The sequence below is a fragment of the Erythrolamprus reginae genome, chromosome 9 (assembly GCF_031021105.1).
Source record: "Erythrolamprus reginae isolate rEryReg1 chromosome 9, rEryReg1.hap1, whole genome shotgun sequence".
NCBI lineage: Eukaryota > Metazoa > Chordata > Lepidosauria > Squamata > Dipsadidae > Erythrolamprus > Erythrolamprus reginae.
The window spans coordinates 48,638,287-48,665,120 of NC_091958.1; the positions used below are offsets into that span (position 1 = coordinate 48,638,287).

At 42.1% G+C, this 26,834-nt stretch overlaps 1 protein-coding gene across 1 annotated transcript in view; it reads right to left on the minus strand.

Moving 5' to 3' along the window:
* Nucleotides 1-824: 824 nt before the first annotated feature.
* Nucleotides 825-26,834, minus strand: part of SMG1 (SMG1 nonsense mediated mRNA decay associated PI3K related kinase) — an 89,480-nt gene continuing 63,470 nt past the window's right edge. The window contains exons 49-62 of the mRNA XM_070761139.1: nucleotides 24,118-24,352; nucleotides 21,756-21,979; nucleotides 20,088-20,238; nucleotides 18,870-19,059; nucleotides 16,562-17,031; nucleotides 13,910-14,047; nucleotides 12,478-12,630; nucleotides 11,693-11,872; nucleotides 10,375-10,602; nucleotides 7,775-7,986; nucleotides 6,782-6,888; nucleotides 5,943-6,122; nucleotides 5,230-5,336; nucleotides 825-3,641 (exon numbers count right to left, since the gene is read on the minus strand). Of these exons, the coding sequence (XP_070617240.1) occupies nucleotides 3,564-3,641; nucleotides 5,230-5,336; nucleotides 5,943-6,122; nucleotides 6,782-6,888; nucleotides 7,775-7,986; nucleotides 10,375-10,602; nucleotides 11,693-11,872; nucleotides 12,478-12,630; nucleotides 13,910-14,047; nucleotides 16,562-17,031; nucleotides 18,870-19,059; nucleotides 20,088-20,238; nucleotides 21,756-21,979; nucleotides 24,118-24,352 (2,653 nt within the window). The 3' untranslated portion in view covers nucleotides 825-3,563. The remainder of the gene's footprint in view (nucleotides 3,642-5,229; nucleotides 5,337-5,942; nucleotides 6,123-6,781; nucleotides 6,889-7,774; nucleotides 7,987-10,374; nucleotides 10,603-11,692; nucleotides 11,873-12,477; nucleotides 12,631-13,909; nucleotides 14,048-16,561; nucleotides 17,032-18,869; nucleotides 19,060-20,087; nucleotides 20,239-21,755; nucleotides 21,980-24,117; nucleotides 24,353-26,834) is intronic.

Consider the following 26,834-nt stretch of genomic DNA (forward strand, 5'->3'; position numbering starts at 1 on the left):
AGAAATCCCAAGTGTTTTTTTCCAAAAAGCAATTGGACTCTTTTTCTTTGAAAACATTTTACTTTTCATCCAAGAAGTTTCTTCAGTTCTAGTTAAACTAGAACTAGTACATCTAGAACTTAAGTTGGATGAGAAGGGGAAATTTTCAAAGAGAAAAACCAAGAATGCCCAGTTGCCTTTTGGAAAAAGCACCTTTTAAGACAACCATGATCTGAATGATTGAGAATATCCGCAGTGATCCCTCGAGTTTTGCGATCTCGAGCTTCGCGAAACACTATATCGCGATTTTTTAAAAAAATATTAATTTAAAAAAAACCACTTCCGCGTTTGGCTTCAGGAGTCAGCTGGGAAGCGGCGTGGCTGTTTTAAAAGGTCGCAGCCGGCCTGGGGGGCTTCCCAGCACCCCCCCGAACCCCCAACCTGGGTCTTCCCGGCCGCCCACGCAAAGGGGAAACCCCGGCTCCTTGCTGATGCCTGCCGCTCGCCCGCCCGCCAGCAAGAGGGGGAAGACCCAGGGAAGGTTCCTTCGGCCGCCCAGCAGCTGATCTGCTCGGTAGCGCAGCAGCAGCGAGGAGCCGAATCGGGGTTTCCCCTTTGCGTGGGCGGCGGGGAACGCAAACTCCACCATCTACGCATGCGCGGCCATAGAAAAAAGGGCGCGCATGCGCAGATGATGTTTTTACTTCCGCAACCCTACATCGCGAAAAATCGATTATCGCGAGGTCTTGGAACGGAACCCTCGCGATAATAGAGGCATCACTGTATATTCAGTAGAGCAGCTTTCGTACTCTTAAAAAAAAAAAAAAAGTCATACAGGGAATTAATACAGGTAATTTTTTTTAGCTTTATTACATTATGCAGTAAAGATCCAATTCGGTACAAGTTTCATTTTTGAACAGAAGTATACGCATACATGAAATAGGGGTGTAAGTGGCCTGTTCCACTCACAGCTTCTAAGAAAAAAAAAAGTCATTCTCTTATCCCAACTGTTGTCCATACGCAGACTGCTGGTTAATGATGCTTCACGCTGGGAAGGATAAAAACAGACTGCAGTCACCAGCTGGATGAATTCCCACTCGGCTTTTTAAGAGAAATTCCGTCGTCTTTTCATTTTTCCAAAACATGGCAAAGGGGTTAGGAGTTATCAGATCCAAAATACATTTAACTCACAAGCATTAGCAAATATGTTGGCAGTACACACAACACCCAAAAAATGAAAGACAAAAATCTATATGAAAAATAGATAACAGCGTCAAGTCAACCTTTAATCAGATATTTTGAGGAGGTCGAAAGGTTTTTTTTCTCCATCAAAGCATCATCAATTCTTTATCAGATAGCCCTAACGAAGTCAAAAGATTTTCTACGTTATAAAATACTGGTAATGATATATTTTTTTTTAAAAAAACAAAACCTTATGTAATAGGCTGTTTTTAAAAGAGACGCCTAAGCATCACCTTTGATGAATAGGTGGGCATTACTGCACAGGAATATTTCCTCCTCTTTTGAAAAGTTTTTTTAAAATCTTCAATACACTATAGAGACTATGTGCAGTATCTTGATTTGCTCTCTCAAATTAGGTTAAGTTCACATACAGAGGTTGGAGGTGGGGGAGGAAGGTGTGAGCCCTTCAGGTGTCAGACTACAGACACCCCCAATAAGTGAATCAGGAAGCAGCCCACTCTAAGGCAACACTAAAACCAGCTTACGAGTAACGAAAATTTTATTTCACAGCCGAGCAAAACACTGAAAATGTATGGAAACAGACTGGTTTAAAGTGCCTTTTTAAAAATTAAGCAACATCTCTCACACCCACCATTCAAAAGTGCACGGTAGATTTAGGAAAACGGATTTTTTGGGGGGGAGGGGGGAATCCACTATGAAATCTATTGTACAGAACACCACCTCTCGGAAGTCTTATATGGAAAAATAACACCACACAAAATCTTTATACGATTTTATCTGAACAAAACAACCTGCATCCCTCCCCCCCCTCTTATAAAGTCCAGCTTAGATGTCTGCCTTTAAATCCCCCAAATCGAACCGAAAACACTCTACGTTGGTGTGTAAATCAAAAATTAGAAGTGAATCAGCATAAAACTACCTCCACTAAAACTTCACTTTTATTGATTTTTTTTTCCTTGTCATCAACAACATAAAAGGCTACTTAAGATATTGTAGTTGCTTCCCCACCCACCCCCTTCCTCGTTGCAAAAGGTAAAAGTTACATCAGAGTAGCTAAATTTACAAAAGAAACTACAGCAAATCACAACAGAATGAGCTTGGTGGGCAGGCCGAGGATTGAATTAAACAAAGGAGTACGCACTGCAAGCAGGAAGAGGAGTAGATGGACTCACCGGATGCCTGTTCAGTGTATTATTTGAAATGCACAGTGGATCCGGGGAAACTGTACATGATAGGATCACCAAAAGGAAAGCGGGAAAAAGAAACCCTCGCTTTAAAAACCAAATCCCCCCAAAAAATGGCATTCAGTAGGCAATGGCTTTTAAATGTTCAGCATTCCCTGTGCTTTTTTTTATTTTTTGGAAATTTGGCTCGCCCAAAACAAGAAAAAAACCAAAGATCCCTTGGACTGAAGAGTGAAATACCAAGGATTTGAAAATCAACACTTCTCTGGGGAAAAAAAAAAAGAGAGGGGTGGGGAAACGAACTAAGTTAAAGGAAAGGAACCAGGGGAGGAAAAAAAAAAGAACTTGAAAAAAGACCAAAATTTAAAATTTAAAAAAAAAAAAGATAAAAGGCTCTCTTCTCAGAGGGTTCTTCCAATACGGCTGATGTACAGCTATTTTTTGCATTTCAGTCTATTTCTGAAGTTCATCTCGCGTAGCTGTTTGTTTATTTATTTATTCCTCCTTTTTGCCCCCCCCCTTTTATTTATTTATTCGTTTTGCACCAACTGGTCGACTCAACCAGCGCCGTTGCTGAGCAACTAAGAGCGACAAGGAACTCAAATCTCTCAAATCTTCCTTTGCTGCAGTTTCTTCACGCCCTGCCCTCCTTTATTCCCCCTTTTTCCCCCCAGGAGAGGAGGTGGATGGAGAGGGAAGGAGTGCGCGCTTGTTGTCGTCATCGTCGTTGGGTTTTGTTTTCCCCACCCCCCGCATTGTTCACAGGGTCAGGTGGAACCGGGTTCCAAATCACTCTGCGGTCTGTAGCGTTTTCCCAAATTCCCTTTCTGCAGCTAGTCCCTCCCCAAAACCCTGGACACCTTTTGCAGTTCTTCTGGAGCAGAAAGACGGCCCTGCGTGTTCAGGCGATGAAGCTTCCAACACTCTTGACCCTGGAAGGGTGGGAGGAGAGAGAGAGGGGTGGGGTGGGAGAGGTGGGGAGGGGGTTTCCAGGCCATTGTGTTTAGCATATCCCTGAGTGCAGCTACTCTGCAGGGCTGACGTTCCCAGTGCACCGAGATTGCGGAGGTCTCCTCACAGTAAGCCCCAGAAAGGCATTACCACCAGCTGTGGTGCTGCTATGGATGCCTGAGGCCCGGTTGATTCTGATGGATGCCGCTCGCCTCACTGAACCAAACTGACCCGAACTCTTCCTGTTCATACCCAGGCTGTCCAACCTTCATACAGCTGAGCCAAGTTATCTAGATTAGTGGCTTCCTTAATCACATAGTCAACCTAAGGAATAGCAAGTCAAAAAGTTAGAACTCTCCTCCTGGCGCGAGAGATGACCAATCGTTTTCAACAAAATTCAAATTATTATAAAACCCCGCCCTTATGCTCGCTTGGGGGGGGGGAGAATTCGTCCACTCCCACTAGAGACAACATACCGCATTTTTCGGAGTACAGTGTTCCCTCGATTTTCGCGGGTTTGAACTTTGCGGAAAGTCTATACCACGGTTTTTAAAAAATATTAATTAAAAAAATACTTCGCGGTTTTCCCCCCTATACCACAGTTTTTCCCGCCCAATAACATCATCTGTCATCGCCAAATTTTTGTCCTCCTTTAATAAATATTTTTTAATAAACTTTAATAAATAAACATGGGTGAGTAATAATCTAAATGGTTGTTAAGGGAATGGGAAATGGTAATTTAGGGGTTTAAAGTGTTAAGGGAAGGCTTGTGATACTGTTCATAGCCAAAAATAGTGTATTTACTTCCGCATCTCTACTTCGCGGAAATTCGACTTTCGCGGGTGGTCTCATAACGCATCCTCCGCGAAAATTGAGGGAACACTGTAGAAGACTCACCTTTTTCCTCACTAAAAGAGGCTGATAATTTGGGTGGGTGCGTTTTATACTCTGAATGTAGCTTTCCCCACTCCAGCCCTAACTAGCTGCTAACGATCTTCCCTTGCAAGCTCTTTCATTGTTACTCTTTCCAAATAAAGTATTTTTAAAGCCCTAATCAGGGGATAAAATAATGTGCTGAAGCTGACCAGACTAAGGATACTAGGCAGATGAATATCTAGTAGGCAGATTTTTTCCCTATTTTCCTCCCCAAAAACTAAGGTGCGTCTTATACTCTAAAAATACGGTAATCGCTCTTGACTTATGACCACAATTAACACGGGTACCTCCGCTGTGCTAAGTGACATGGGTCGTTAAGTGACCTGGGCCTCATATGTTGTAACCTTTTGGCCTGGTCGTTAAAAAAACATCTGGCTTCTCCCACTGGTTTTGCTTGTAGGAAGCCCCTCTCGGAAGATCACCAATGGGGATTCCATGATCTGAGGATTCTGCCATTGTGTAAATACATGCCGGTTGGCAGCTGTCCAGATTTTGATCATGTGACCACAGGGATACCGCAGTGGTCCTATGTGCGAGGACCTGTCCTAACTTTTTTCAGTGGCATAACTTTGGATGACTACCTGACTATAGGGAAAGCAAAAAAAAAGCTGTCCCAAAGGCCCATCTCTAAGGCCTCTTTTTTTAACCAAAGGTCTATTACTCAGAAAAACTAAGATTGTCTAATTTTGCTTCTAGATTTGGCCAGCAGTGGGAAGTTCAAAATATTTTAGTTTACCAGCAAGCCAGCATGTCCCATTGACAGTGTGGTTAAATAGCTGACACATTAAACCGTAGCCTTAACATACAATGGATTGTTCTTCAGTTTACATAACAAACTTTTGCAGGAAATCAAACTGGGAAAAACTCCATTCCTTCATACTAGAAAGTAAATTAGCAATTAAGGTCTTGAATTGAGTTCTTAACCATGTACAAAACAGAAACTATAATCTGGATTTTGGACAGTGCTTGCATTTACCTGTTCAGCAACAGACATTCTCCTGTTGGGATCCAAATCCCGGCCTTCCAACTTGGCTTTGACACGTTTCCACACGCTTACAGCATACGAATTTCGCTCTTGCACAGCTTTAAAAGAAAGGGGGTGGGGAAGGAGAGAGAGAAGGAGAAATGCCCCCACCAGGTGTTAAATGCACATTATATGAAAATTCACCATAGCAACAGAATAGATTTTATTTATTTATTGGATTTGTATGCCGCCCCTCTCCGTAGACTCGGGGCGGCTAACAACAACAATTAAAAAAAACATGTAAATCCAATACTAAAACAACTAAAAAACCCTTATTGTAAAACCCAACATACATACAAACAAACATACCGTGCATAAATTGTAAAGGCCTAGGGGGAAAGAATATCTCAGTTCCCCCATGCCTGACGGCAGAGGTGGGTTTTAAGGAGCTTACGAAAGGCAAGGAGGGTGGGGGCAATTCTAATCTCCGGGGGGAGTTGGTTCCAGAGGGCCGGGGCCGCCACAGAGAAGGCTCTTCCCCTGGGCCCGGCCAGACGACATTAGTTGACGGGACCCAGAGAAGGCCCACTCTGTGGGACCTAACTAGTCGCTGGGATTCGTGCAGCAGAAGGCAGTCCCTGGAATAATCTGGTCCGGTGCCATGAAGGGCTTTATAGGTCATAACCAACACTTTGAATGCTTTTAAGCATGTTCTCCTTTTTTACCTTTGCCTGTTTTAGGGTCTCTGATGGCCTTTTTAGGGCTAGAGACAACACTCTTTCCAGCTCCTGCAATTGTGCCTGGAGGAGTATCTGCCGACGGTGCCAAGTTTTTCTGAATTAGTTTTCTTGTGGTCTGCGACATGATCTCTGGCTGGGTTTTCTGTCCCGTATTGCTACGGACCGCTAATAAAAGGCAATTTAAAGTTTTGAGAAAGTTGTAAAAATGAACTAAGGTTGAGATACAGTCAAAGAGAAAACACAAGAAAGATTTATAGATTTGTTATTTCGAGCCCTGTCCTCCAAAGTAAAACCCCAAACCCAGTAGCAAACATCTAGCACCAATTGAAAATCGAATAAATAAATCAAATAAATAAATAAATTGCTAAAAAGGCACTCTGGATGCAAGGTGCTTTGAAGTAAATACGGGGGCCGTCACATCCATTAATCCCACAGAAATTAATAGGTGGCAAAGTTAGGACACAACGCCTTATGACCAGTACACTGAGGTCACATGATCACCATGACCTTCCAACAAGCAAAGTCAATGGGGAAGGCTGCAAATTATGACCATGCACTATCACGCTTAATGACCGTGGCAAAAAGCGTGTAAAATTGGCTGCAGTCACTTAACGACCACACCGATCAAGCATGAATTTTCCAATCCCAACTGTGGTCATAAAGTCAAAGACTACCTCTGGTTCTGTGGAGAGGTTGGCGTTGACTGTAGCACAAGTCAAAAGGAAGTTAAATGATATCTTGGTTATGACTACAAAGTGGTTTTTCACTGGGCCTGATGCTTGGGATCAGGGGAATTGGGAGATGGAATCCGCTTCCAATTTTACCTGCGGCAAATGTTGGCTGGCACACAGCAACAGACGTCGGGCTAGAGCATTCGTTCGTGGTATCCGTGATTAAGGGCGATGCAAAACTGACTAGATTATTGTAGACACTTAAAAAAAAAAAAACAAGAATCGGTCAGTAACCTTTTGGAGTTTGAGAGAGCTCTGAAGGACATTAAAGGAATTCAATCTGACTATTGTAACTGCACATCTGTAACCTGATGTTGTATGTGTGTGTGTGTGTCTGCGTGTGCGTGCGTGTGTGTCACATGTTTTTGCTGAATTTGAAAATTAAGGGAGACTAGGATAGATCTATTTTGGCCTTGTTCTGCCTCATCAGCTAGCCATACCCTCACTGGTACTTGAACTTGCAGCCTTTGCCTTATAAGGCAGAAAAATTAGCCTCTAGGCTACAGGATCCAATCCCTTTAGCTCTGTATCAAGGAAGGTACAACTTCCAACTCCCAAAGAACTCTGGGTGGCTTAACAAAAGAATAAAATATTCAAAACATCTTAAAAACACTTAAAAACCCATACATATCGTTCCATGGCAGGTTTCACCAATTACAGCCGTGAGATCAACAGACCCAGGCCTGCCTGCCAGAAAAAGCAGTCTTAATTGCTTTTCGGAAGGCCAATAGGGTGGCGACAGGAGGTAACTGGTTCCAGGGAACCAGGGCCGCCACAGAGAAGGCCCTTCCCTGCGGGCCCGCTAGCCAGCACTGTTTAGGTGACGGGACCTGGAGGAGACTAAATTTTGGGGATCTCATCAGTTGCTGGGAGTTGTGTGGCAGAAGGCAGTCTCAAAGATAAAAGTTGCATTTTTTATCGCCAGGGTATATTTCTGGTTTGGTTGAAATGCTCATCATGGAGAATGCCAAATTGTATTTGCACTGGGCAGTCTAGCAATTTCTGTTGCTAACGGCAACTACACCTTCGAGACAGCTAACGATTGCATTTTAATTTATCGACAGATAAATAGCGACATCTGCTTACCTTTGGCTCTGAGTTCTCAGCTCTTTCAGAGTGGGCGTAATTTCTTGCAACATTTCAATATGTTCCTGACTGCGCACCTGACCCATCGCTTGAACTAGCGTAAACAGAACAGTCTGGATATTGTCTTGCCATAATTTATATTCTCCCAAGAACTGTCTAACACTGTTCTCATAAGGAACATCTTCACCATCAGCCAGAGCAGCTTCTTCATCCTGAAATAAAAATCACACCCATGAAGGACCAAAGAAATGAATGACCTCAACTATTTCTTTTAAGAAGCCGCAACTGAACATACTTTATTTACTATTTAGGTCCCATAACGTATGGAAAGATTGGGTTGAAGGCTTCGACACTGCTGGAACACTAATTACTCCTTCCTTCCTTCCTTCCTTCCCTCCCTTCCAATTTTCTTTCTTTCTTCTTCCCTTTCCTCCCTTCATCCCTCTTTCCCTTCATTCTCATTCCCATCTTCCTTCCCACCTTCACTCCCTCACTCCAGCTCAGCTCCATCATACTGCCTTCTCTGTCATGAATGGGATTTCCCAGTTATTCTTGAAAATAGCCCACATGAAGCTTCAGAATCAGATTAACGTATTTTTCAGAGTGTAAGACACACCTTTTCCCTCCTTAAAATAGGGTGAAAATTTGGGTGCATCTTATACACCGAATATAGCCCCGCACAGCCCAGCCCTCAAACCTGTTACTAAAGTTCAACAGCTGTTTGGGGGTATTCCAGGAGGACGATTCACCCAACCATCAGCTTCTTTTCTTATTTTGCTCCCCCCCAAAATAAGGTGCGCCTTATACTCCAGTGCGTCTTATGGCATTCGAGAAAATAGCCATTATTTCTCTATGTGTTTTGTTTATACTTTTTCCAATTTTTGGTAGATAACAATTCTAGCTTCTTTTGATACAAGGTTTGGAATTAAGGTTTGGTTCAATGTTATATACCTGCATCAGGCACTCACACAAAATTCCAGTAGCTGCTAGGTGCCATTCTTAAAATTTCAAAAAGGTCAAAGAGAAATTCTAAGAGGATCTCCTCTCAGTTTCAGGGATCCTGCCCTCAGCAATGCAGTGAGTTGTAGCTGCCATAGCATGTTAGGATAGGATTTGATACCTGTATTTCTAGCATAAATGCTTTATACACTTTTATTCCATTAGCCAGGACAGGACTGTACGTAAAAATCACATGAGATAAGTCTGTACTTCTGGTGAAATCTGCTTGAGGAAGTGACTGGCCATAAAACGATTCAGAGCTCTCCTCGGATAACAGGAATGTGTCAACAGGAAAAGAACTGTGTGATCAAAAGACGCAATTTACATTGCCTGGGGTAAACAGGACGAAGGCTGTGATAAAAGACCTTGCTTTTTGGTAAACAGGAGATAGCTGTGTTAAACTGCAGTTTAATGTTTCCAAATGTAAAATAATGCACTTGGGGAAAAGGAATCCTCAATCTGAGTATTGCATTGGCAGTTCTGTGTTAGCAAAAACTTCAGAAGAGAAGGATTTAGGGGTAGTGATTTCTGACAACCTCAAAATGGGTGAGCAGTGTGGTCGGGCAGTAGGAAAAGCAAGTAGGGTGCTTGGCTGCATAGCAAGAGGTATAACAAGCAGGAAGAGGGAGATTGTGATCCCCTTATATAGAGCGCTGGTGAGACCACATTTGGAATACTGTGTTCGGTTCTGGAGACCTCACCTACAAAAAGATATTGACAAAATTGAACGGGTCCAAAGACGGGCTACAAGAATGGTGGAAGGTCTTAAGCATAAAACGTATCAGGAAAGACTTCATGAACTCAATCTGTATAATCTGGAGGACAGAAGGAAAAGGGGGGACATGATCGAAACATTTAAATATGTTAAAAGGTTAAATAAGGTCCAGGAGGGAAGTGTTTTTAATAGGAAAGTGAAGACAAGAACAAGGGGACACAATCTGAAGTTAGTTGGGGGAAAGATCAAAAGCAACATGAGAAAATATTATTTCACTGAAAGAGTAGTAGATCCTTGGAACAAACTTCCAGCAGATGTGGTTGGTAAATCCACAGTACCTGAATTTAAACATGCCTGGGATAAACATATATCCATTGTAAGATAAAATACAGGAAATAGTATAAGGGCAGACTAGATGGACCATGAGGTCTTTTTCTGCCGTCAGTCTTCTATGTTTCTATGTTTCTAAACAACAAAAGGTCCCAGGAAATTGGCCATGAGAGACATTTGCTCAGTAGAAACTAGTTACGTGCCATATGGAGATAGGAGGGACTCGGAAGTTGTGTCATGTTTCAGAGTTATGTTATTGGATGTTTGTATATCCCTTGACATATACGTGTAATCATTCCCATTTGCATATCCCCCCAATAAAAGGAGGTGCACAGCTCAATACTGTGTCATTTCACCCAGAGAGAGATGTGTCCAAGTCTTCTTTCTAGGATTCGCGTTCGTAAGTGACACACACACACACACACACACACACACACACACACACACCATGGCTGGGGTTGCTCTAAGTCCCTCTGAAGACATTGTTCCCCTCAGGGACTTTGCAGCACCCTCAGTGAGTCAACCACCACATAAGATGCCATAGTGCGGATCTTACCTTAGCCATGGCTTTCAGCAGATGTTTGACATCCCCAAGTTGTCGATTGTGCCCAGTGAGCACAGTTTTAATACTATCGACCAGATTTTGAATGGTTTCGCACACGGTGTCTATATGCTGTTCTTTCTCGGCTTGTGCTGTCCTTTGAGACGATGTGTCCTGGGTCAGCTGCTTGTGAGCTATGACCAGCCATTCGGAGCTACCAATGGGATGGTCATGATTGGTGCCCTAAAGAAAAAGGGAATACAGTGATACCTCATCTTACAAACGCCTCGTCATACAAACTTTTCGAGATACAAACCGGGGGTTTAAGATTTTTTTTGCCTCTTCTTACAAACTATTTTCACCTTACAAACCCACCGCCACCACTGTGATGCACCGCCTCCGGACTTCCACTGTCAGCAAAGCACCCATTTCTGCGCTGCTGGGATTCCCCTGAGCTCCCCTCCATGGGAAACGCCACCTCTGGACTTCTGTGTTTTTGCGATGTTGCAGGGGAATACCAGCATGGGAATACCAGCAGCGCAAAAACAGGCGCTTCGCTGGCAACAGGAGTCCGGAGGTGGGGTTTCCCAGCGAGGGGAGCCTCAGTGAAATTGCAGCATTGCAAAAACACAGAAGTCCAGAGGTGGGGTTTCTCATGGAGGGGAGCCTCAGGGAAATCACAGCAGTGTAAAAGCGGGTGCTTCGGCTGGCAAAAGGGGTGAATTTTGGGCTTGCACGCATTAATTGCTTTTCCATTGATTCCTATGGGAAATATTGTTTTGTCTTACAAACTTTTCACCTTAAGAACCTCGTCCCAGAACCAATTAAGTTTGTCAGACAAGGTATCACTGTATTGCGATAGCGTTCAAGGTTATCAAATTACCCTGAAAGGAGCCCACTCAAACACAAGTTGCAAGTAGCTTTAAACCAATGGCTGTCTTGTGAAGGTAAGACGACAAAAGTCTAGTATGACTCATTCAGTTTCTCAGAAAAATGTAACCAAGACAACCAACAAATACATATTATTCAGATAGCATTGCAGAACATCTGGCCTTTTGTTAAAAACAGAATCAAACTGCTCAAAGGTCAAAAGAGGGAGGAAAATGAAGGAAAAGCAATTGTAAGGGAGGGGGACACTGAGAGTATCTATGGTTCTAAGATGTCTGCCCCCTTATGTTATCCCCTTCCCCTACAGTAACTGAATTTAAACATGCCTGAGATAAACATATATCCATTGTAAGATAAAATACAGGAAATAGTATAAGGGCAGACTAGATGGACCATGAGGTCTTTTTCTGCCATCAGTCTTCTATGTTTCTATGTTTCTACATACCACTCTGTGAAGCAATCGGAGCTCCAGATCAGAAACAGTGCTATTAAACTGGGATGCAAAGGAGCACATTTGTTGGCAACGCTTGATAAGTTCAAACAAAGCGGCATCGAGGTTTAAGGCTTCTGCTGTTCTGGTACGCAAGCTTTCAAAATGAATGATGTTAGTACAGAGGAAAGTAACCTGCAAGACAGGAGGGGGGTGGGAGGAGAGAAGGGTTTATCTTAAACCATAAAACTTTCCCTCAAGATCCTTCTGAAACTTAATTCAAAGCTTGGGGAGGAAACATTTAGTTCTTCCATCTCCCCTTGATAGTTGATTATGATTTCCTTCTGAGTCATAGTCTGCAGCCCACAAAAATCAATTGAATTGTTCTCAGGATAAGAAAAGTGTTACCTAAATATTGACTCTCCCTATACTTTAAATTGATATTAAGGCTTTAAATGGCACTGAATGATGTGTGTATTATAATGAACTGGGGAACTATATCATTTTTTTTTTGGGGGGGGGGGGTCATTCTCTTTTCATCCCAAAACTAAAGTGATTCCCAAAGATTATTTTTAAATTTTTACTTAATAAATTATGTTAGATTGTAACAGCAGTTCTATGTGCTAACCATGTTATTACTGACACCATGTTATGGAATTCAACTCTATAGCCAAAAAGATCAAGTCCTTTTCTACAGCCTCTTATCCTTACCAGATCAACAATTTTTGTCCTAAATACTGAATTGCTAATTTTATTGCTTGCACACAAAAAAATTAAACCAATCACGCCATTTCTAATACCTGGCTGGCTCTTTGACTTTCTTTAAGAACAAGGTTTCTTCTTTCAGCAATTGTGGCATCAAAATCCTGCAGAACTGGGGCTAATGCTGGATTGGCTCCCCCAGCCCATTTCAAACGCTGCTCGATGCTTGCTTCAAGGGCGGCCAGTTTTTCCTGCAGGAAGTATGAAAGGGATTAAAAGTCTGAACATTTTTGCTTAGGCTTGGCTCTTGTGCAGAAGTAATCCCTCTCCCCTTTCTCATTTTTTGTTTACAGAAGAATGTAATGTCCGAGTCATCTGCATGGCAACCTCCTTGGCTTTTCAAAATGTCTAAGGAGATTCTCAGTCATCCAGGTCTTGGGATTGTCCCAGTGGTGAAATCCACATTTTTTTTTACTACCGATTCTGCGGGCATGGCTTGGTGGGCTTGGCAGGGGAAGGATACTGCATTCCCTCCCCACTCCTGGGGGAAGGATACTGCAAAATCCCCATTCCCTCCCCACTCTGGGGCCAGCCAGAGGTGGTATTTGCCGGTTCTTTGAACTACCCAAAATGTCCACCACCAGTTTTCCAGAACCTTCTGGATTTCAACCCTGGATTGTCCAAAATATCTCCGGGACCTTCTTCTGCCGCACAAATCCCAGCAACCAGTTAGGTCCCACAGAGTTGGCCTTCTCCAGGTCCTGTCGACTAAACAATGTCATTTGGTGGGACCCAGGGGAAGAGCCTTCTCTGTGGCGGCCCCGACCCTCTGGAACCAACACCCCCCAGATATCAGAGTTGCCCCTGCACTCCTTGCCTTTTGTAAGCTCCTTAAAACCCACCTCTGTGATCAGGCATGGGGGAATTGAGATATTCCCTTCCCCCTAGGCTTATAAAATTTATGCATGGTATGTCTATATGTATGATTGGTTTCTTAAATTGGGGTTTTTTATATTACTTTTAATATTAGATTTGTTCATATTGTCTTTTTACTGTTGTTAGCCGCCCCGAGTCTGCGGAGAGGGGCGGCATACAAATCAAATCAAATCAAACAATAAATAAATGGTTATTTTTTCAGGAGAAAACTGGACTTTTGGGAGTTGTTTTTGAAGACCTTTTGTTTCTCATACAAGAGGTTTTTTCAGCTCTGACTCCATTATTCACGATCCAGTCAGAGCTGAAGAAGCTTCTTGGATGAGAAGTAAAACACCTTCAAAGAAAAAACAGAAAGTCCAGTTGCTTCTCGAAAAAGCACCTTTGGAAAAAAGCCTTTTCAAAAAAGAAGCAAGGTGCAGGCTTGTAGGAAGAGAGATGTGTTAATCGATATTTTTTGGGGGGGGGGGGGGATCAAGGATCTGGGAGTGCCTCTTCCAGCCATATGTGAAGGACCAGCTTCAGTTTTCTTAAGCAACCTGATACATTATCTATTCTGCTTTTCCTCATATAACCGGAGTTGGTGATCCAGCTTACCTGAACTGCTGCAATGGAAGCTTCAATCTGTCCCAGTGTATGAAGTTTCTTTTTCATGCTGGCCAAAATGGCAGAACGAGGTGGCGGAGTGACTGTCATGGCTTGTGGGCGGTTGAGGAGGAGATCCTCATGCTGCCACTTTTGGGAGAAAGAGGGAGGAAGGAAGAAGCATGTTCATTCAGCCTTGTAGAGGTTCAGAAATTTCTACAACATCGCTATTACAGTTCTATAGGCATACGTAGGAAAAGCAAGTAGGATGCTTGGCTGCATAGCTAGAGGTATAACAAGCAGGAAGAGGGAGATTGTAATCCCCTTATATAGAGCGCTGGTGAGACCACATTTGGAATACTGTGTTCAGTTCTGGAGACCTCACCTACAAAAAGATATTGACAAAATTGAACGGGTCCAAAGACGGGCTAAAGAATGGTGGAAGGTCTTAAGCATAAAACGTATCAGGAAAGACTTCATGAACTCAATCTGTATAGTCTGGAGGACAGAAGGAAAAAGGGGGACACGATCGAAACATTTAAATATGTTAAAGGGTTAAATAAGGTTCAGGAGGGAAGTGTTTTTAATAGGAAAGTGAACCCAAGAACAAGGGGACGCAATCTGAAGTTAGTTGGGGGAAAGATCAAAAGCAACATGAGAAAATATTATTTCACTGAAAGAGTAGTAGATCCTTGGAACAAACTTCCAGCAGACGTGGTTGATAAATCCACAGTAACTGAATTTAAACTTGCCTGGGATAAACATATATCCATTGTAAGATAAAATACAGGCAATAGTATAAGGGCAGACTAGATGGACCATGAGGTCTTTTTCTGCTGTCAGTCTTCTATGTTTCTATACATGCCTTGGTTTGCACCATATGCTATGCTATGGTTTATTTAAATACTATGTAAAACCATATATCTGGGGATAATAATCATAATCACCAAAAGGCAGCTTTATTTGGAACACTTACATCTTTCACGATACCTCTTAACACAGTGGTGGGTTGTAAATATTTTTGCTATTGGTTCATGCGTGCACACAGAAACGTGTGGGTGGGTGGACAAAGCCTCCCGCCACCGGCGCGACCAGTTCTAAGAACCGGTCCAAACCGGGAGCAACCCGCTGCTGCTCTTATAGCATCAAACAACAAACATCTGTCAATCTCTGGTCTGATAGGTGGACAAAAACTCCAAAACCAGGGTATTTAATTTGCTTAACAATACAGATTCCATTCTTACTCTCCTCCCCATTTTCCAACCACTGGTAAAATAAGGAAATTAAATACCCAGATAACACGATGTTTATTAAGCACTAAGAAATGTAATTAATATAACATTAATAAAATTTTTTTTTTTTTAAAAACCTCCAAATCCAGTCTAAACATCTGGCTGCCCAGGCAACATAATAATGTAATATACCACTGGATTCAACAACAATCAAAAATAACAATAACTCCCAGTTACTTACAACATAGATTAGATTAGATTTATTGGATTTATATGCCGCCCCTCTCCGTAGACTTACCAACAAAAGCTCCTAAAAACATAAAGAATCACAAGTACCCTGTTTCCCCGAAAATAAGTCACCCCTGAAAGTAAGACATAGGAGAGGTTTCGTAGAATTGCCTAATATAAGGCATCCCCCGAAAGTAAGACATAGGAGACGTTTCATTTCGCAGCATTCCCGAACAGAACATATATAACATATATTTGAAGAAACTATAATTTTTGTACATGGAAATAATGGTACGGTAGCAGTAAGAAATTCTTGATAGGATTCACAGTTTGTCTGGTTATGCTGGTTTGTATATAATAAATGTTCATTTTTTCTGTTCAGCAATAAATGTGAATAATCCTTCATTGAAAAAAAAAATAAGACATCCCCTGAAAATAAGACATATCACATCTTTGGGAGCCACAATTAATATAAAATGCTGCCTTATTTTCAGGGAAACAGGGTAGTAGCTGTAACAGTGACAGCTATTATGACTTATTCATAACATGCTGAGCCATTCTAGTTTATTAGCATGATGCGGGAATCCACTCAGATTAAAAAACAAAAACAAAGGTAAATGAAGCAGACTAAGCAATAATATATAAAAAAATGTGTTGCCTATTATAAGAAAAGCTCCCAAGCCCGGGGAGCTACATGCGCCAATGATTTCGCCTCCTGGTTATATTGTTAACAGGCCAGAGATCTTGCTTTGAATGTACTCAAATTAGATGTTTCAATGGGTTTTTTTGGTGTTTTAATGGCTTTTACAGTTTCGAAATGATTTAAAGATTTTAATTGCAAAATACGTTTCCAAATTCTAAGCCGCCCAGAGTCGTTTGCCAAGATGGACGGCTGTAGAAATGAAAAAAATAAAAAAATAATCAGGTTATTTTCCCCACATCAGAACTCCTTGAGACCGCAGTGCAAAATACTTGCTTTACAAAAATGGACTGTGTCCAATTAAACAAAAAAGTAAATAATCAGGTTATTTACTGTCTTGCTTAATTCAACACAGTCCATTTTTGTAGGGCAAATATTTTGCACTGCGGTCTCAAAAAGTCCCGATCTGGGGAAAGCCCTTCTTTGCAGAGCACTTTTCCCCCCTGCAATATTTATCCAGTTTCTCTGACTTATGGAAATGATTCAGACTTGAACTATACCAACCTGGAACATGGCAATGTGCAGCTGTACCCTCTGGAGACTGGTCTTGCATGCAGAAATGCTGGTCTCCAGCCTCCTGACCAGGTCATGTTTCTTCCACGCGGTGTCATACGAACTAGCCAGTACGGTGGCTCTGTTCATAACCAGCTGCGAGTATTTGCCGATCTGGATATTGTGTTCCACGGCTTTCTTACACAGGTCGTCCACCGAGACTTTACTTTCCGCTCCGAAGTCCTTGGCTTCGACTTGAGCGATGATGTCCACTCCCAGGGCGCTGATGAAGCTGCACAGGGTGAGTCCCAGAGCCTGATTGGGGAGGCCAATTAAAAGCTGGCGGACAAAGTCAGCGGTGAAAGCTTTGATAGGCTTGGCCATCTGATCTTCGCTAAAGCAAGAATTCCGATACAAAGTTTTCACATTGACCATCGGCACCGGTCCATTCACAGTAGTTTGGTCTTCCATTGAATTGATACCTGGGGAAGAAGGAGGAGGAAAAAAACCCACCATTTAGAACAAGTGTATCTCCAAAACTTTGTTGGAAGGGCCAGCAATGGTGATGTTTTAGATCAGAGGTCTTCAAACTTGGCAAGACTTGTAAACGTCAACTACCAGAATTCTCCAGCAAGTGTAACTGGGAGAATTCTGGGAGTTGAAGTCCACAAGTCTTAAAGTTGCCAAGTTGGAGGACCCGTTTTAGATCAAGCAGACATCATAATGGGACGGTACGGGTGGTCCTCCATTTATGACCAACAATTAGCTCAACATTTTTGTTGCTAAGCAGGAACAGTAAGTTTTGCCCCATTTTATGACCTTTCTTGCCACAGTGATTAAGTGGATCGTTGCGGTTGTTAAGTTAGTCACACGGTTGTTAAGGAAATCTGGCTTCCCCCCTGACTTGGCTGGTCAGAAGGTTGGAAAAGGAGATCACATGACCCCGGGACAGTGCAACCATCATAAATACATGCCAGTTGCCAAGCCTCTGAATTTTGATCATGTGACATGCAACAGTCGTAAATACGAAAAACAATCGCGTGTCACTTTTTTCACTACCATTGTAACTTTCAACACTCACAAATCAGTATTTTAAAACTTTGTTGGTATGGTTTATCACAGCTTTGAAATCCAATTTTCTATTACTTTTTTTTTTTTTTTGAATTTTTATTAAAATACAAAGATTAAAAAAGAGCAGATATATAGTATTTTACATATTATATCATTTCAGAGTATAATTATTATTTGTATGGTTGTTGTGCTTAAATTCTAAGATACTTTATACAGAGATGCCTCTAGTTCCCCCTCCCTCCCCGTTGAACTGTTGACCTAAGAGTTCTATTTTTCCCCTTTTGATATCAATAAGCTGCATATTGATATCAAAAGGGGAAAAAATAGAACCAATTTTCCTATTACTTATTACTTTTTTCCATCCTAAAGCTAGTAAGATTTGCCTCTGAGTTACTTTTTTATTCAAAAGCCCAAGGCAAAGAAGTACAGTGATACCTCGTCTTACAAACGCCTCGTGATACAAACTTTTCGAGATACAAACCCGGGGTTTAAGATTTTTTTGACTCTTCTTACAAACTATTTTCACCTTACAAACCCACCGCTGCAGCTGGGATGCCCCGCCTCTGGACTTCCGTTGCCAGCAAGGCACCCATTTTTGCGCTGCTGGGATTTCACTGAGGCTCCCCTCCGTGGGAAACCCCATCTCTGGACTTCCATGTTTTTGTAATGCTGCAGGGGAATCCCAGCAGGGGAATACCAGCAGCACAAAAATGGGTGCTTCACTGGCAACGGAAGTCCGGAGATGGGGTTTCCCAGCGAGGGGAGCCTCAGTGAAATCGCAGCATCGCAAAAACACAGAGGTCTGGAGGTGGGGTTTCGAGGACTTTGGTGTTTTTGCGATGCTGCGATTTCACTGATGCTCCCCTTGCTGAGTAACCCCACCTCCGGACTTCCATTGCCAGCGAAGCGCTCGTTTTTGCAATTCTGTGATTCCCCTGCTGGGATTCCCCTGCAGCATCGCAAAAACACAGAAGTCCAGAGGTAGGGTTTCCCATGGAGGGGAGCCTCAGGGGAATCCCAGCAGCGCAAAAACGGTCGCTTCGGCTGGCAAAAGGGGTGAATTTTGTGCTTGCACGCATTAAACGCTTTTCCATTGATTCCTACGGGAAACAATGTTTCATCTTACAAACTTTTCACCTTAAGAACCTCGTCCCGGAACCAATTAAGTTTGTAAGACAAGGTATCACTGTACTGTTTAAGCAGGTTTGTAGTGATAAAAAAAAAATGAAGAAAAACTATAGCGATTTACCTGAAAGAGTCTTAGAAAAAGTGCCACAGAGTCTGAAAAACTCCTTTATAGTCTGCAGCCTTTTCAAAAAGAAAATCTCTTCTAAGACTTGCCGATTGTTATCATCATCAAAAAAGTTTGCTTGAGTGCTGCGGGCTTCCCTGATTATATCAATCTTGCGCCAGGCGGCAGGAATTTCCATCTTGTTTAACTGTAGGACAATTAAATTAAGCAGAAGGTTAGCTGGCCTCACACCTATTTGCTGAGACCCAGGATGCTATAGAGCAGCGGTCCCCAAACTACGGCCCGGGGGCCGGATGCGGCCCGCTGAGGCAATTCATCCGGCCCACGGCAGCCCACGAGATTTTATCAATAGATATAATAAGCTCCCAAATCTCCTGTCAACTCACCGCGGTCTGCTGCTGAGCGAGGAGGCGGTACAGAGGCAAGGGGCGGGGAGGATAGGAGCGAGATAGAGGGAGAGAGAGAAAGAGTGAGAGATAAAGAGAATGAGTGAGAGAAAGAAAGAGAGAGAAAGAGAGAGAGAGAGGGAAAGAGAAAGAAAGAGAAAGAGGGAGAGATAGAGAGGAAGAGAGAAAGGGGGATAGATGGAAAGAGAGAGAGAGAGAAAAGAGAAAAATGAGAAAATGATGGAGAGAAAACGAGGGAGAGGAAAATGAAACAAATGAGAGAAGGAAGAAAAGAGAGAGGGAAGAGAGAAATGGAGAGGAAGGAGGGAGGGAGGGAAGGAAGGAAGGAAGGAGAAATGGAGGGAGTTTGTTGATTTAAGTTTAAATTTACTTGTTAATAAAGAAGTATAAATTACTTTATTACTTAATTATTTAATTACTTCTTTGTTTTAAATATTGTATTTGTTCCCATTTTGTTTTTTACTTTAAATAAGATTTGTGCAGTGTGCATAGGGATTTGTTCATAGGTTTTTTTTATAGTCCGGCCCTCCAACAGTCTGAGGGACAGTAAACTGGCCCCCTGTGTAAAAGGTTTGGGGACCCCTGCTATAGAGGGTTAAAAGCACCATGTTAGAAAGCTGCTGGGAAACCAGCAGCTCTGTCTTAAGTATAAAACCAGCTGGATGACTGTGCCAGTCACTCTCTCTCAACCTTAGGAAAAAAGAATTGGCAAACTTGTTTTGAAGAAAACATAGCTAGGACTTATCTATGTAGTCAAGATTGACTCAAAAATATTTTCCCTCCCCCCAAATCACACGTAAATCTATACCTTTTCAACCAATAATCCAAACGCTGTTTCCACTTGAGCAAACATTCCATCAAATGCTACCAGTAGCATCTGGCCTGCTGACATTTTGGGGGTTTCATCAACAGAGCCATTTCTGGGTTGAATCAGTTCACCATACTGGGCATGAAGCATCCTAAAGAAAGAAGCATTTTACACTTTAAGCTACATTTTATCCTGAACAGACATGTAGAAAGGAAGCGTGGCAATGGCTGCCCTGAGGCTGCTGCCTACACAAATTTACTCACTCGCTGTATTTATAAAGCACCGTACTCCTCCAAGACTCTTAGTGTTTTACAAGAGAAATTAAAATCAACCACTAGCACAAGAGATACCAATGTCAAATTCCACAAGGTTAGAAGCATTGCATAGAGTCCTTCTAGCCATGTGCTTGACTATTTAAAAGCTCTGTGAAACCGTCAATATTAACTACTTTCTAAATGTTAGCAGGGGGGGTGTTCACTGGTAGCCAATCTCTCATGTTTTATGACTGTCATTCATCAGAGAGTGAGTTGTTGCATTATGTGTCAACTGGGGCTTCCAGTCTACAAAGGCAGCACCACGTAGAATAGACTAATCTGTTTAAAAGAGGTCAGGATGGTGAGTTCCTGATTCTTTTTATCCATTCTGTGGCTGTGGGTTTTGCCTCCCAAGGACAACTCCATCTGTCCATCCATTACCCTGGGGGGGGGGAGTTATTGACCCCCTCAGAGAGGGTCCCAACTTGGGCGTCCTCCTCGATCCACAGCTCACATTAGAGAAGCATCTTTCAGTTGTAGCGAGGGGGGCGTTTGCCCAGGTTCGCCTGGTGTACCAGTTGCGACCCTATTTGGACCGGGAGTCACAGCTCACAGTCACTCAAGCCCTCATCACCTCGAGGTTCGACTACTGTAACGCTCTCTACATGGGGTTACCTTTGAAAAGTGTTCGGAAACTTCAGATCGTGTAGAATGCAGCTGCGAGAGCAATCATGGGCTTCCCTAAATATGCCCATGTCACACCAACACTCCACAGTTTGCATTGGTTGCCGATCAGTTTCCAGTCACAATTCAAAGTGTTGGTCATCACCTATAAAGCCCTTCATGGCATCGGGCCAGTTTATCTCATGGCCCTCCTTCTGCCGCACGAATCCCAGCGACCAGTTAGGTCCCACAGAGTGGGCCTTCTCCGGGTACCGTCAACTAAACAATGTCGGTTGGCGGCGCCCAGGGGAAGAGCCTTCTCTGTGGCGGCCCCGGCCCTCTGGAACCAACTCCGCCCAGAGATTAGAATAGCCCCCACCCTCTTTGCCTTTCGTAAGCTCCTCAAAACCCACCTCTGGGGGAATGAAGATAATCTTTCCCCCTAGGCTTCTACAATTTATGCATGGTATGTTTGTATGTATGATTGGTTTTATAACAAGAGTTTTTAATTGTTGTGGTATTGGATTTTTACATTCTGTTTTTTGTCACTGTTGTTAGCTGCCCCGAGTCTACGGAGAGGGGCGGCATACAAATCCAATACATAATAATAATAATAATAATAATAATAATAATAATAATAATAATAATAATAATAATAATTCTATTCTCCACAGATGTTAATGAAAAGCCTCTCCTCCTTGAATAGAATGAACTCAAGATCAAATGGAAGATAAAGCTATCCACTCCTTACCTTGCAACGTCAATGTAGTGAGAGTGTGTTTCTTCCTCCAGACCCATGGCTGCGTTCCTTAAGTAAGACTGGAGAGACTCCACTAGGTTTTGCAAAGGAACATCGGTTATTTGCTCAATGAGGGCATCCAGCTCGTTCAGCATACTTTCCAAGGTATATTCTCCTTTCATTAAGCACCTCAGAGCTTCGGGAAAGATGATCTGACGGAAATTTGAATTCAGTTCCTGTCGGAAAAACACAAACACTTCAAATCCATAGGCATCCAAACAGAAAGAGTCAGGAAAGCTTAAATTAGGTATTTTTCCACATCTTCCATGGCAGATCATGTGAAGCAAAAAAGCTGCGGCCCCAAGTGTGTTAGATACGTTTGAAGAAGCAGATTTTCTTCGGCGCACTGATAGAACACATGTACATATACAGTGATACCTTGTCTTACAAACTTAATTGGTTCTGGGACAAGGTTCTTAAGGTGAAAAGTTTGTAAGATGAAATAATGTTTCTCATAGGAATCAATGGAAAAGCGATTAATGCGTGCAGGCCCCAAATTCACCCCTTTTGCCAGCCGAAGCGCCTGTTTTTGCGCTGCTGGGATTCCCCTGAAGCTCCCCTCCAAGGGAAACCCCACCTCCAGACTTCTGTGTTTTTGCAATGCTGCAGGAGAATCCCAACAGGGGAATCCCAGCATCACAAAAACGAGTGCTTAACTGGCAACGGAAGTCCGAAGGTGGAGTTTCCCAGCGAAGGGAGCATCAATGAAATCGCAGCATCGCAAAAACACCAAAATCCTCAAAACCCCACCTCCGGACCTCTGTGTTTTTGCGATGCTGTGATTTCACTGAAGCTCCCCTCTCTGGGAAACCCCACCTCTGGACTTCCGTTGCCAGTGAAGCACCCGTTTTTCCACTGCTGGGATTTCCCTGCTGGGATTCCCCTGCAGCATCACAAAAACACGGAAGTCCATAGGTGGGGAGCCTCAGGGGTATCCCAGCAGCGCAAAAATAGCTGCTTCGTTGGCAACGGAAGTCCGGAGGTGGGGCATCCCAGTGGCGGTGGTGGGTTTGTAAGGTGAAAATAGTTTGTAAGAAGAGGCAAAAAAATCTTAAACCCCGGGTTTGTATCTCGAAAAGTTTGTATGACGAGGCGTTTGTAAGACGAGGTATCACTGTATATACATAAGCTTGATACCCTATTGTCAAATAATTTTTATTTTAAGGTGATGATTGTGAAGAGAGGAAGCCCATGAGGAGAGAGATGGTGTGAAGGGGGGAAAGGCGAGATAAGAGGAAGCACAGCCTGGAGCTGGATAGGAGCTGGAGGAAGAGTTAGGACAGCCATTTCCTAGAATTTCCCAGGGTGGACAGTATCTGTTAGAGAGCAAGATTCTGTCTATTGTCTGTAAGCAAATAAGGAACTGAACTCTGGCTGAACTGTTCCATGTTGTTCTTGGCTTAGCTTGAGAATGGTGGTTTATTTCACCCAGCCACTTTCTTTAACTTTTTAAGAAAATGAATAGCAATAGCATTTAGAAACATAGAAACATAGAAGACTGACGGCAGAAAAAGACCTCATGGTCCATCTAGTCTGCCCTTATACTATTTCCTGTATTTTGTCTTACAATGGATCTATGTTTATCCCAGGCATGTTTAAATTCAGTTACTGTGGATTTACCAACCACGTCTGCTGGAAGTTTGTTCCAAGGATCTACTACTCTTTCAGTAAAATAATATTTTCTCATGTTGCTTTTGATCTTTCCCCCAACCAACTTCAGATTGTGTCCCCTTGTTCTTGTGTTCACTTTCCTATTAAAAACACTTCCCTCCTGAACCTTATTTAACCCTTTGACATATTTAAATGTTTCAATCCTGTCCCCCCTTTTCCTTCTGTCCTCCAGACTATACAGATTGAGTTCATGAAGTCTTTCCTGATACGTTTTATGCTTAAGACCTTCCACCATTCTTGTAGCCCGTCTTTGGACCCGTTCAATTTTGTCAATATCTTTTTGTAGGCGAGGTCTCCAGAACTGAACACAGTACTCCAAATGTGATCTCACCAGCGCTCTATATAAGGGGACTTATATACTGCTTCACACTGCTTTACAGCCCCCTCTAAGCAGTTTACAGAGCTAGCCTCTTGCCCCCAATAATCTGGGTCCTCATTTTACCCACCTCGGAAAAATGGAAGGCTGAGTCAATCTTGAGCCAGTCAAGACTGAATTCCTGGCAGTGAACCAAATGAGCCCGCAGTATTGCATTCTAACCACCATGCTACCAGTAACACAAATTCGATCAAAATATTGTTCTGTTATGATTTATTCCAACAGGATCTCTGCAGAATAACAAGATATATTTAAAGCACATTTTACCTGAAGGGAGATGTAAACTCCATTAGCAAGGTGAATCGCTTCTGATGCTTCAACAGGGTTAGGAATGTCTAAATCCTGAGGGGTCAGGTGACATTGTTTGAGTAGCTGGACAAGACAAGTGACGTTGCCACTCATGCTGCAGAGTTCCTCCAAGAACCAGGCTCCGTCACGGGATGTCAGGTCCACAAGCTGTTCTCCGGCACTGGACGCAGCTCCTTCCATCATTAAATTACGCCTAGGTAAGAAATTAACTCAATTGGTAAAGGCAGGTGTTCTCCCTCCACACCCTATTTTGAGGGGTTTTTAAAAACTCAACCCAATATAACATTATTATTATTATTATTATTATTATTATTATTATTATTATTATTTATTAGATTTGTATGCCGCCCCTCTCCGAAGACTCGGGGCGGCTCACAACAGTAACACAGTTATATTGTTTTTGTATTACTGTTGTGAGCCGCCCCGAGTCTTTGGAGAGGGGCGGCATACAAATCTAATAAATAATAATAATAATAATAATAATAATAATAATAATAATAATGGTGATGGGAGGTATTAAAAAGGAAATGTTATAATAAAATAACTTTAAATTATAAAATTAAATTAAATATTATATAATTATAATTATAAAATTATAAATAAAAAACTATAAAAAATTAAAAAGGTAGTTTATTACTGAGCAGTTGAAAGAAGGAATATAAACTAAGTCAAAGGGGAAATAAGTAAGAGAGTAAAGTACAAATAGTAAAATACAAATGAGAAAATGTGGCATATAAAATGTCACTGAGATTACTGTTTTACAATTATATCAGTGGTTATTTATGAAATTATGAGAAATGCACTACAAATAGTGCTCGAGTTACAACAATTCATTTCTGAACTTTCAACGTTACAACACTGAAAACAAGTGACCCAGGAGCAGTCTTCACAGTAATAACTGCCTGCAACATCCTGACAATCACATCAACAAAATTCAGGTGCTTGGCAATGGCATGCATTTTCAAGGTATGCAGTGTGTTGGGGTCATCTGATGTCATTTGCAACCTTCCCAACTGGCTTCCAACAAACAAAATAAATGGGGGGGGAAGCCAAATTCACTTAATAAGTGCACAATTCACTTGAAGATTACCATGATTCACTTAACATCTGGGGTGGGGGGTAGGGATTGGGTGCAATCCGCTTAATAGCTGCCTCCTTTAGCAATGAAAATTCATATCTTATGCGGTCGTTGACGCATTCAAGGAAAACCAATTAAAAATGTTCTACAGGTGGCACCTATCGCCAGAAAGACTTGCAAAAATGTTCCCAAAAACCTCTCCAATATGTTGGAAGTGTAAAAAAGAAAGAGACACGTTCTACCACCAATGGTGGACATGCGCACAGGCAAAAAAGTTTTGGAATAAAATAACAAATTGGTTAAAAGAAATAGCAAATGAACAAATCGAAAAAAACCCAGAATTATATTTATTGGGTATTTTTAATAAAAAAATAGAAAAAGAAGTAAGATACCTAGTTATACATCTACTAACAGCTGCCAGAACAGTATATGCCCAACAGTGGAAAACATAATAATTAAAAAAATACTAGACTGTGCGGAGATGGACAGGCTATCCAAAAGATTAGAGGGAAAAGAAGAATCAGATTACTATAAAACATGGGCAAAATTTTATGATTGGCTAAAATAAATAAATAAATAAATAAAAATGTATGCAAAGCAACACGTCAAATAAAAGAATTCAAAAATTAATATTATGTAAAAGAAGTGTAATTCTCTGATCAAATATCCCCCCCCCAAAAAAGTGGGGAAACTTTCATTTCCCAAATGTTGTATATGTTTTTATGTATGTTTTTTCTTTTGTCTTGTATGTCACATTTGTAAAATTTAAAAAAAAAATTAAAAAAAAGAAAGAAAATTCATATCTTAACTGTGGTGGCAAGTCAAGGACTATCCCTATGTCACTTTTAAAACTGGAAATCACTCTTTGGTTTTAGACTACAAACACCTGGTTATCCTAATATAAATCACTAACTAAACACTATACATCAGGGGTATCAAACTCAATTTCAGTGAAGGTCACATCAGAGCTGTGGCGGGGGACTCCCACTTGGGGGGAGGGTAATGTGACAGGGCAACTGGGGGGGAGGGTGCCCTGCTTGATGCCATTTCCCAAACTTCTGGCATGTTTCCTGTTTGTGCTGGATAGACCAGATCGAAGCCACAGTGGGCCCATGTTTCTTCTCTGCATTGAGAAGCCTGGGGCAAAGTGACGCAGGCAGACCCCTTATATTTTCTGGGATGGCCCTGCAGGCCAGATCCGACCACATCATGTGCCTTGTGATACCCCTGCTGTGCATGATTTTTAAAAATTATTTATTTATTTATTTATTTATTTAGATTTGTATGCCGCCCCTTTCCGTAGACTCGGGGCGGCTCACAACATAATAAAACAATTCATAACAAATCTAATAATTTACAATTTAAAATTTAAAGTAGTTAAGAAAACCCCATTTTTAAGCAGACATACCTACAAACATACCATACATAAATTATATAGGCCCGGGGGAGATTTCTCAATTCTCCCATGCCTGACGACAAAGGTGGGTTTTAAGGAGTTTACGAAAGGCAAGGAGGGTAGGGGCAGTTCTAATCTCTGTGGGGAGCTGGTTCCAGAGAGTTGGGGCCGCCACAGAGAAGGCTCTTCCCCTGGGGCCCG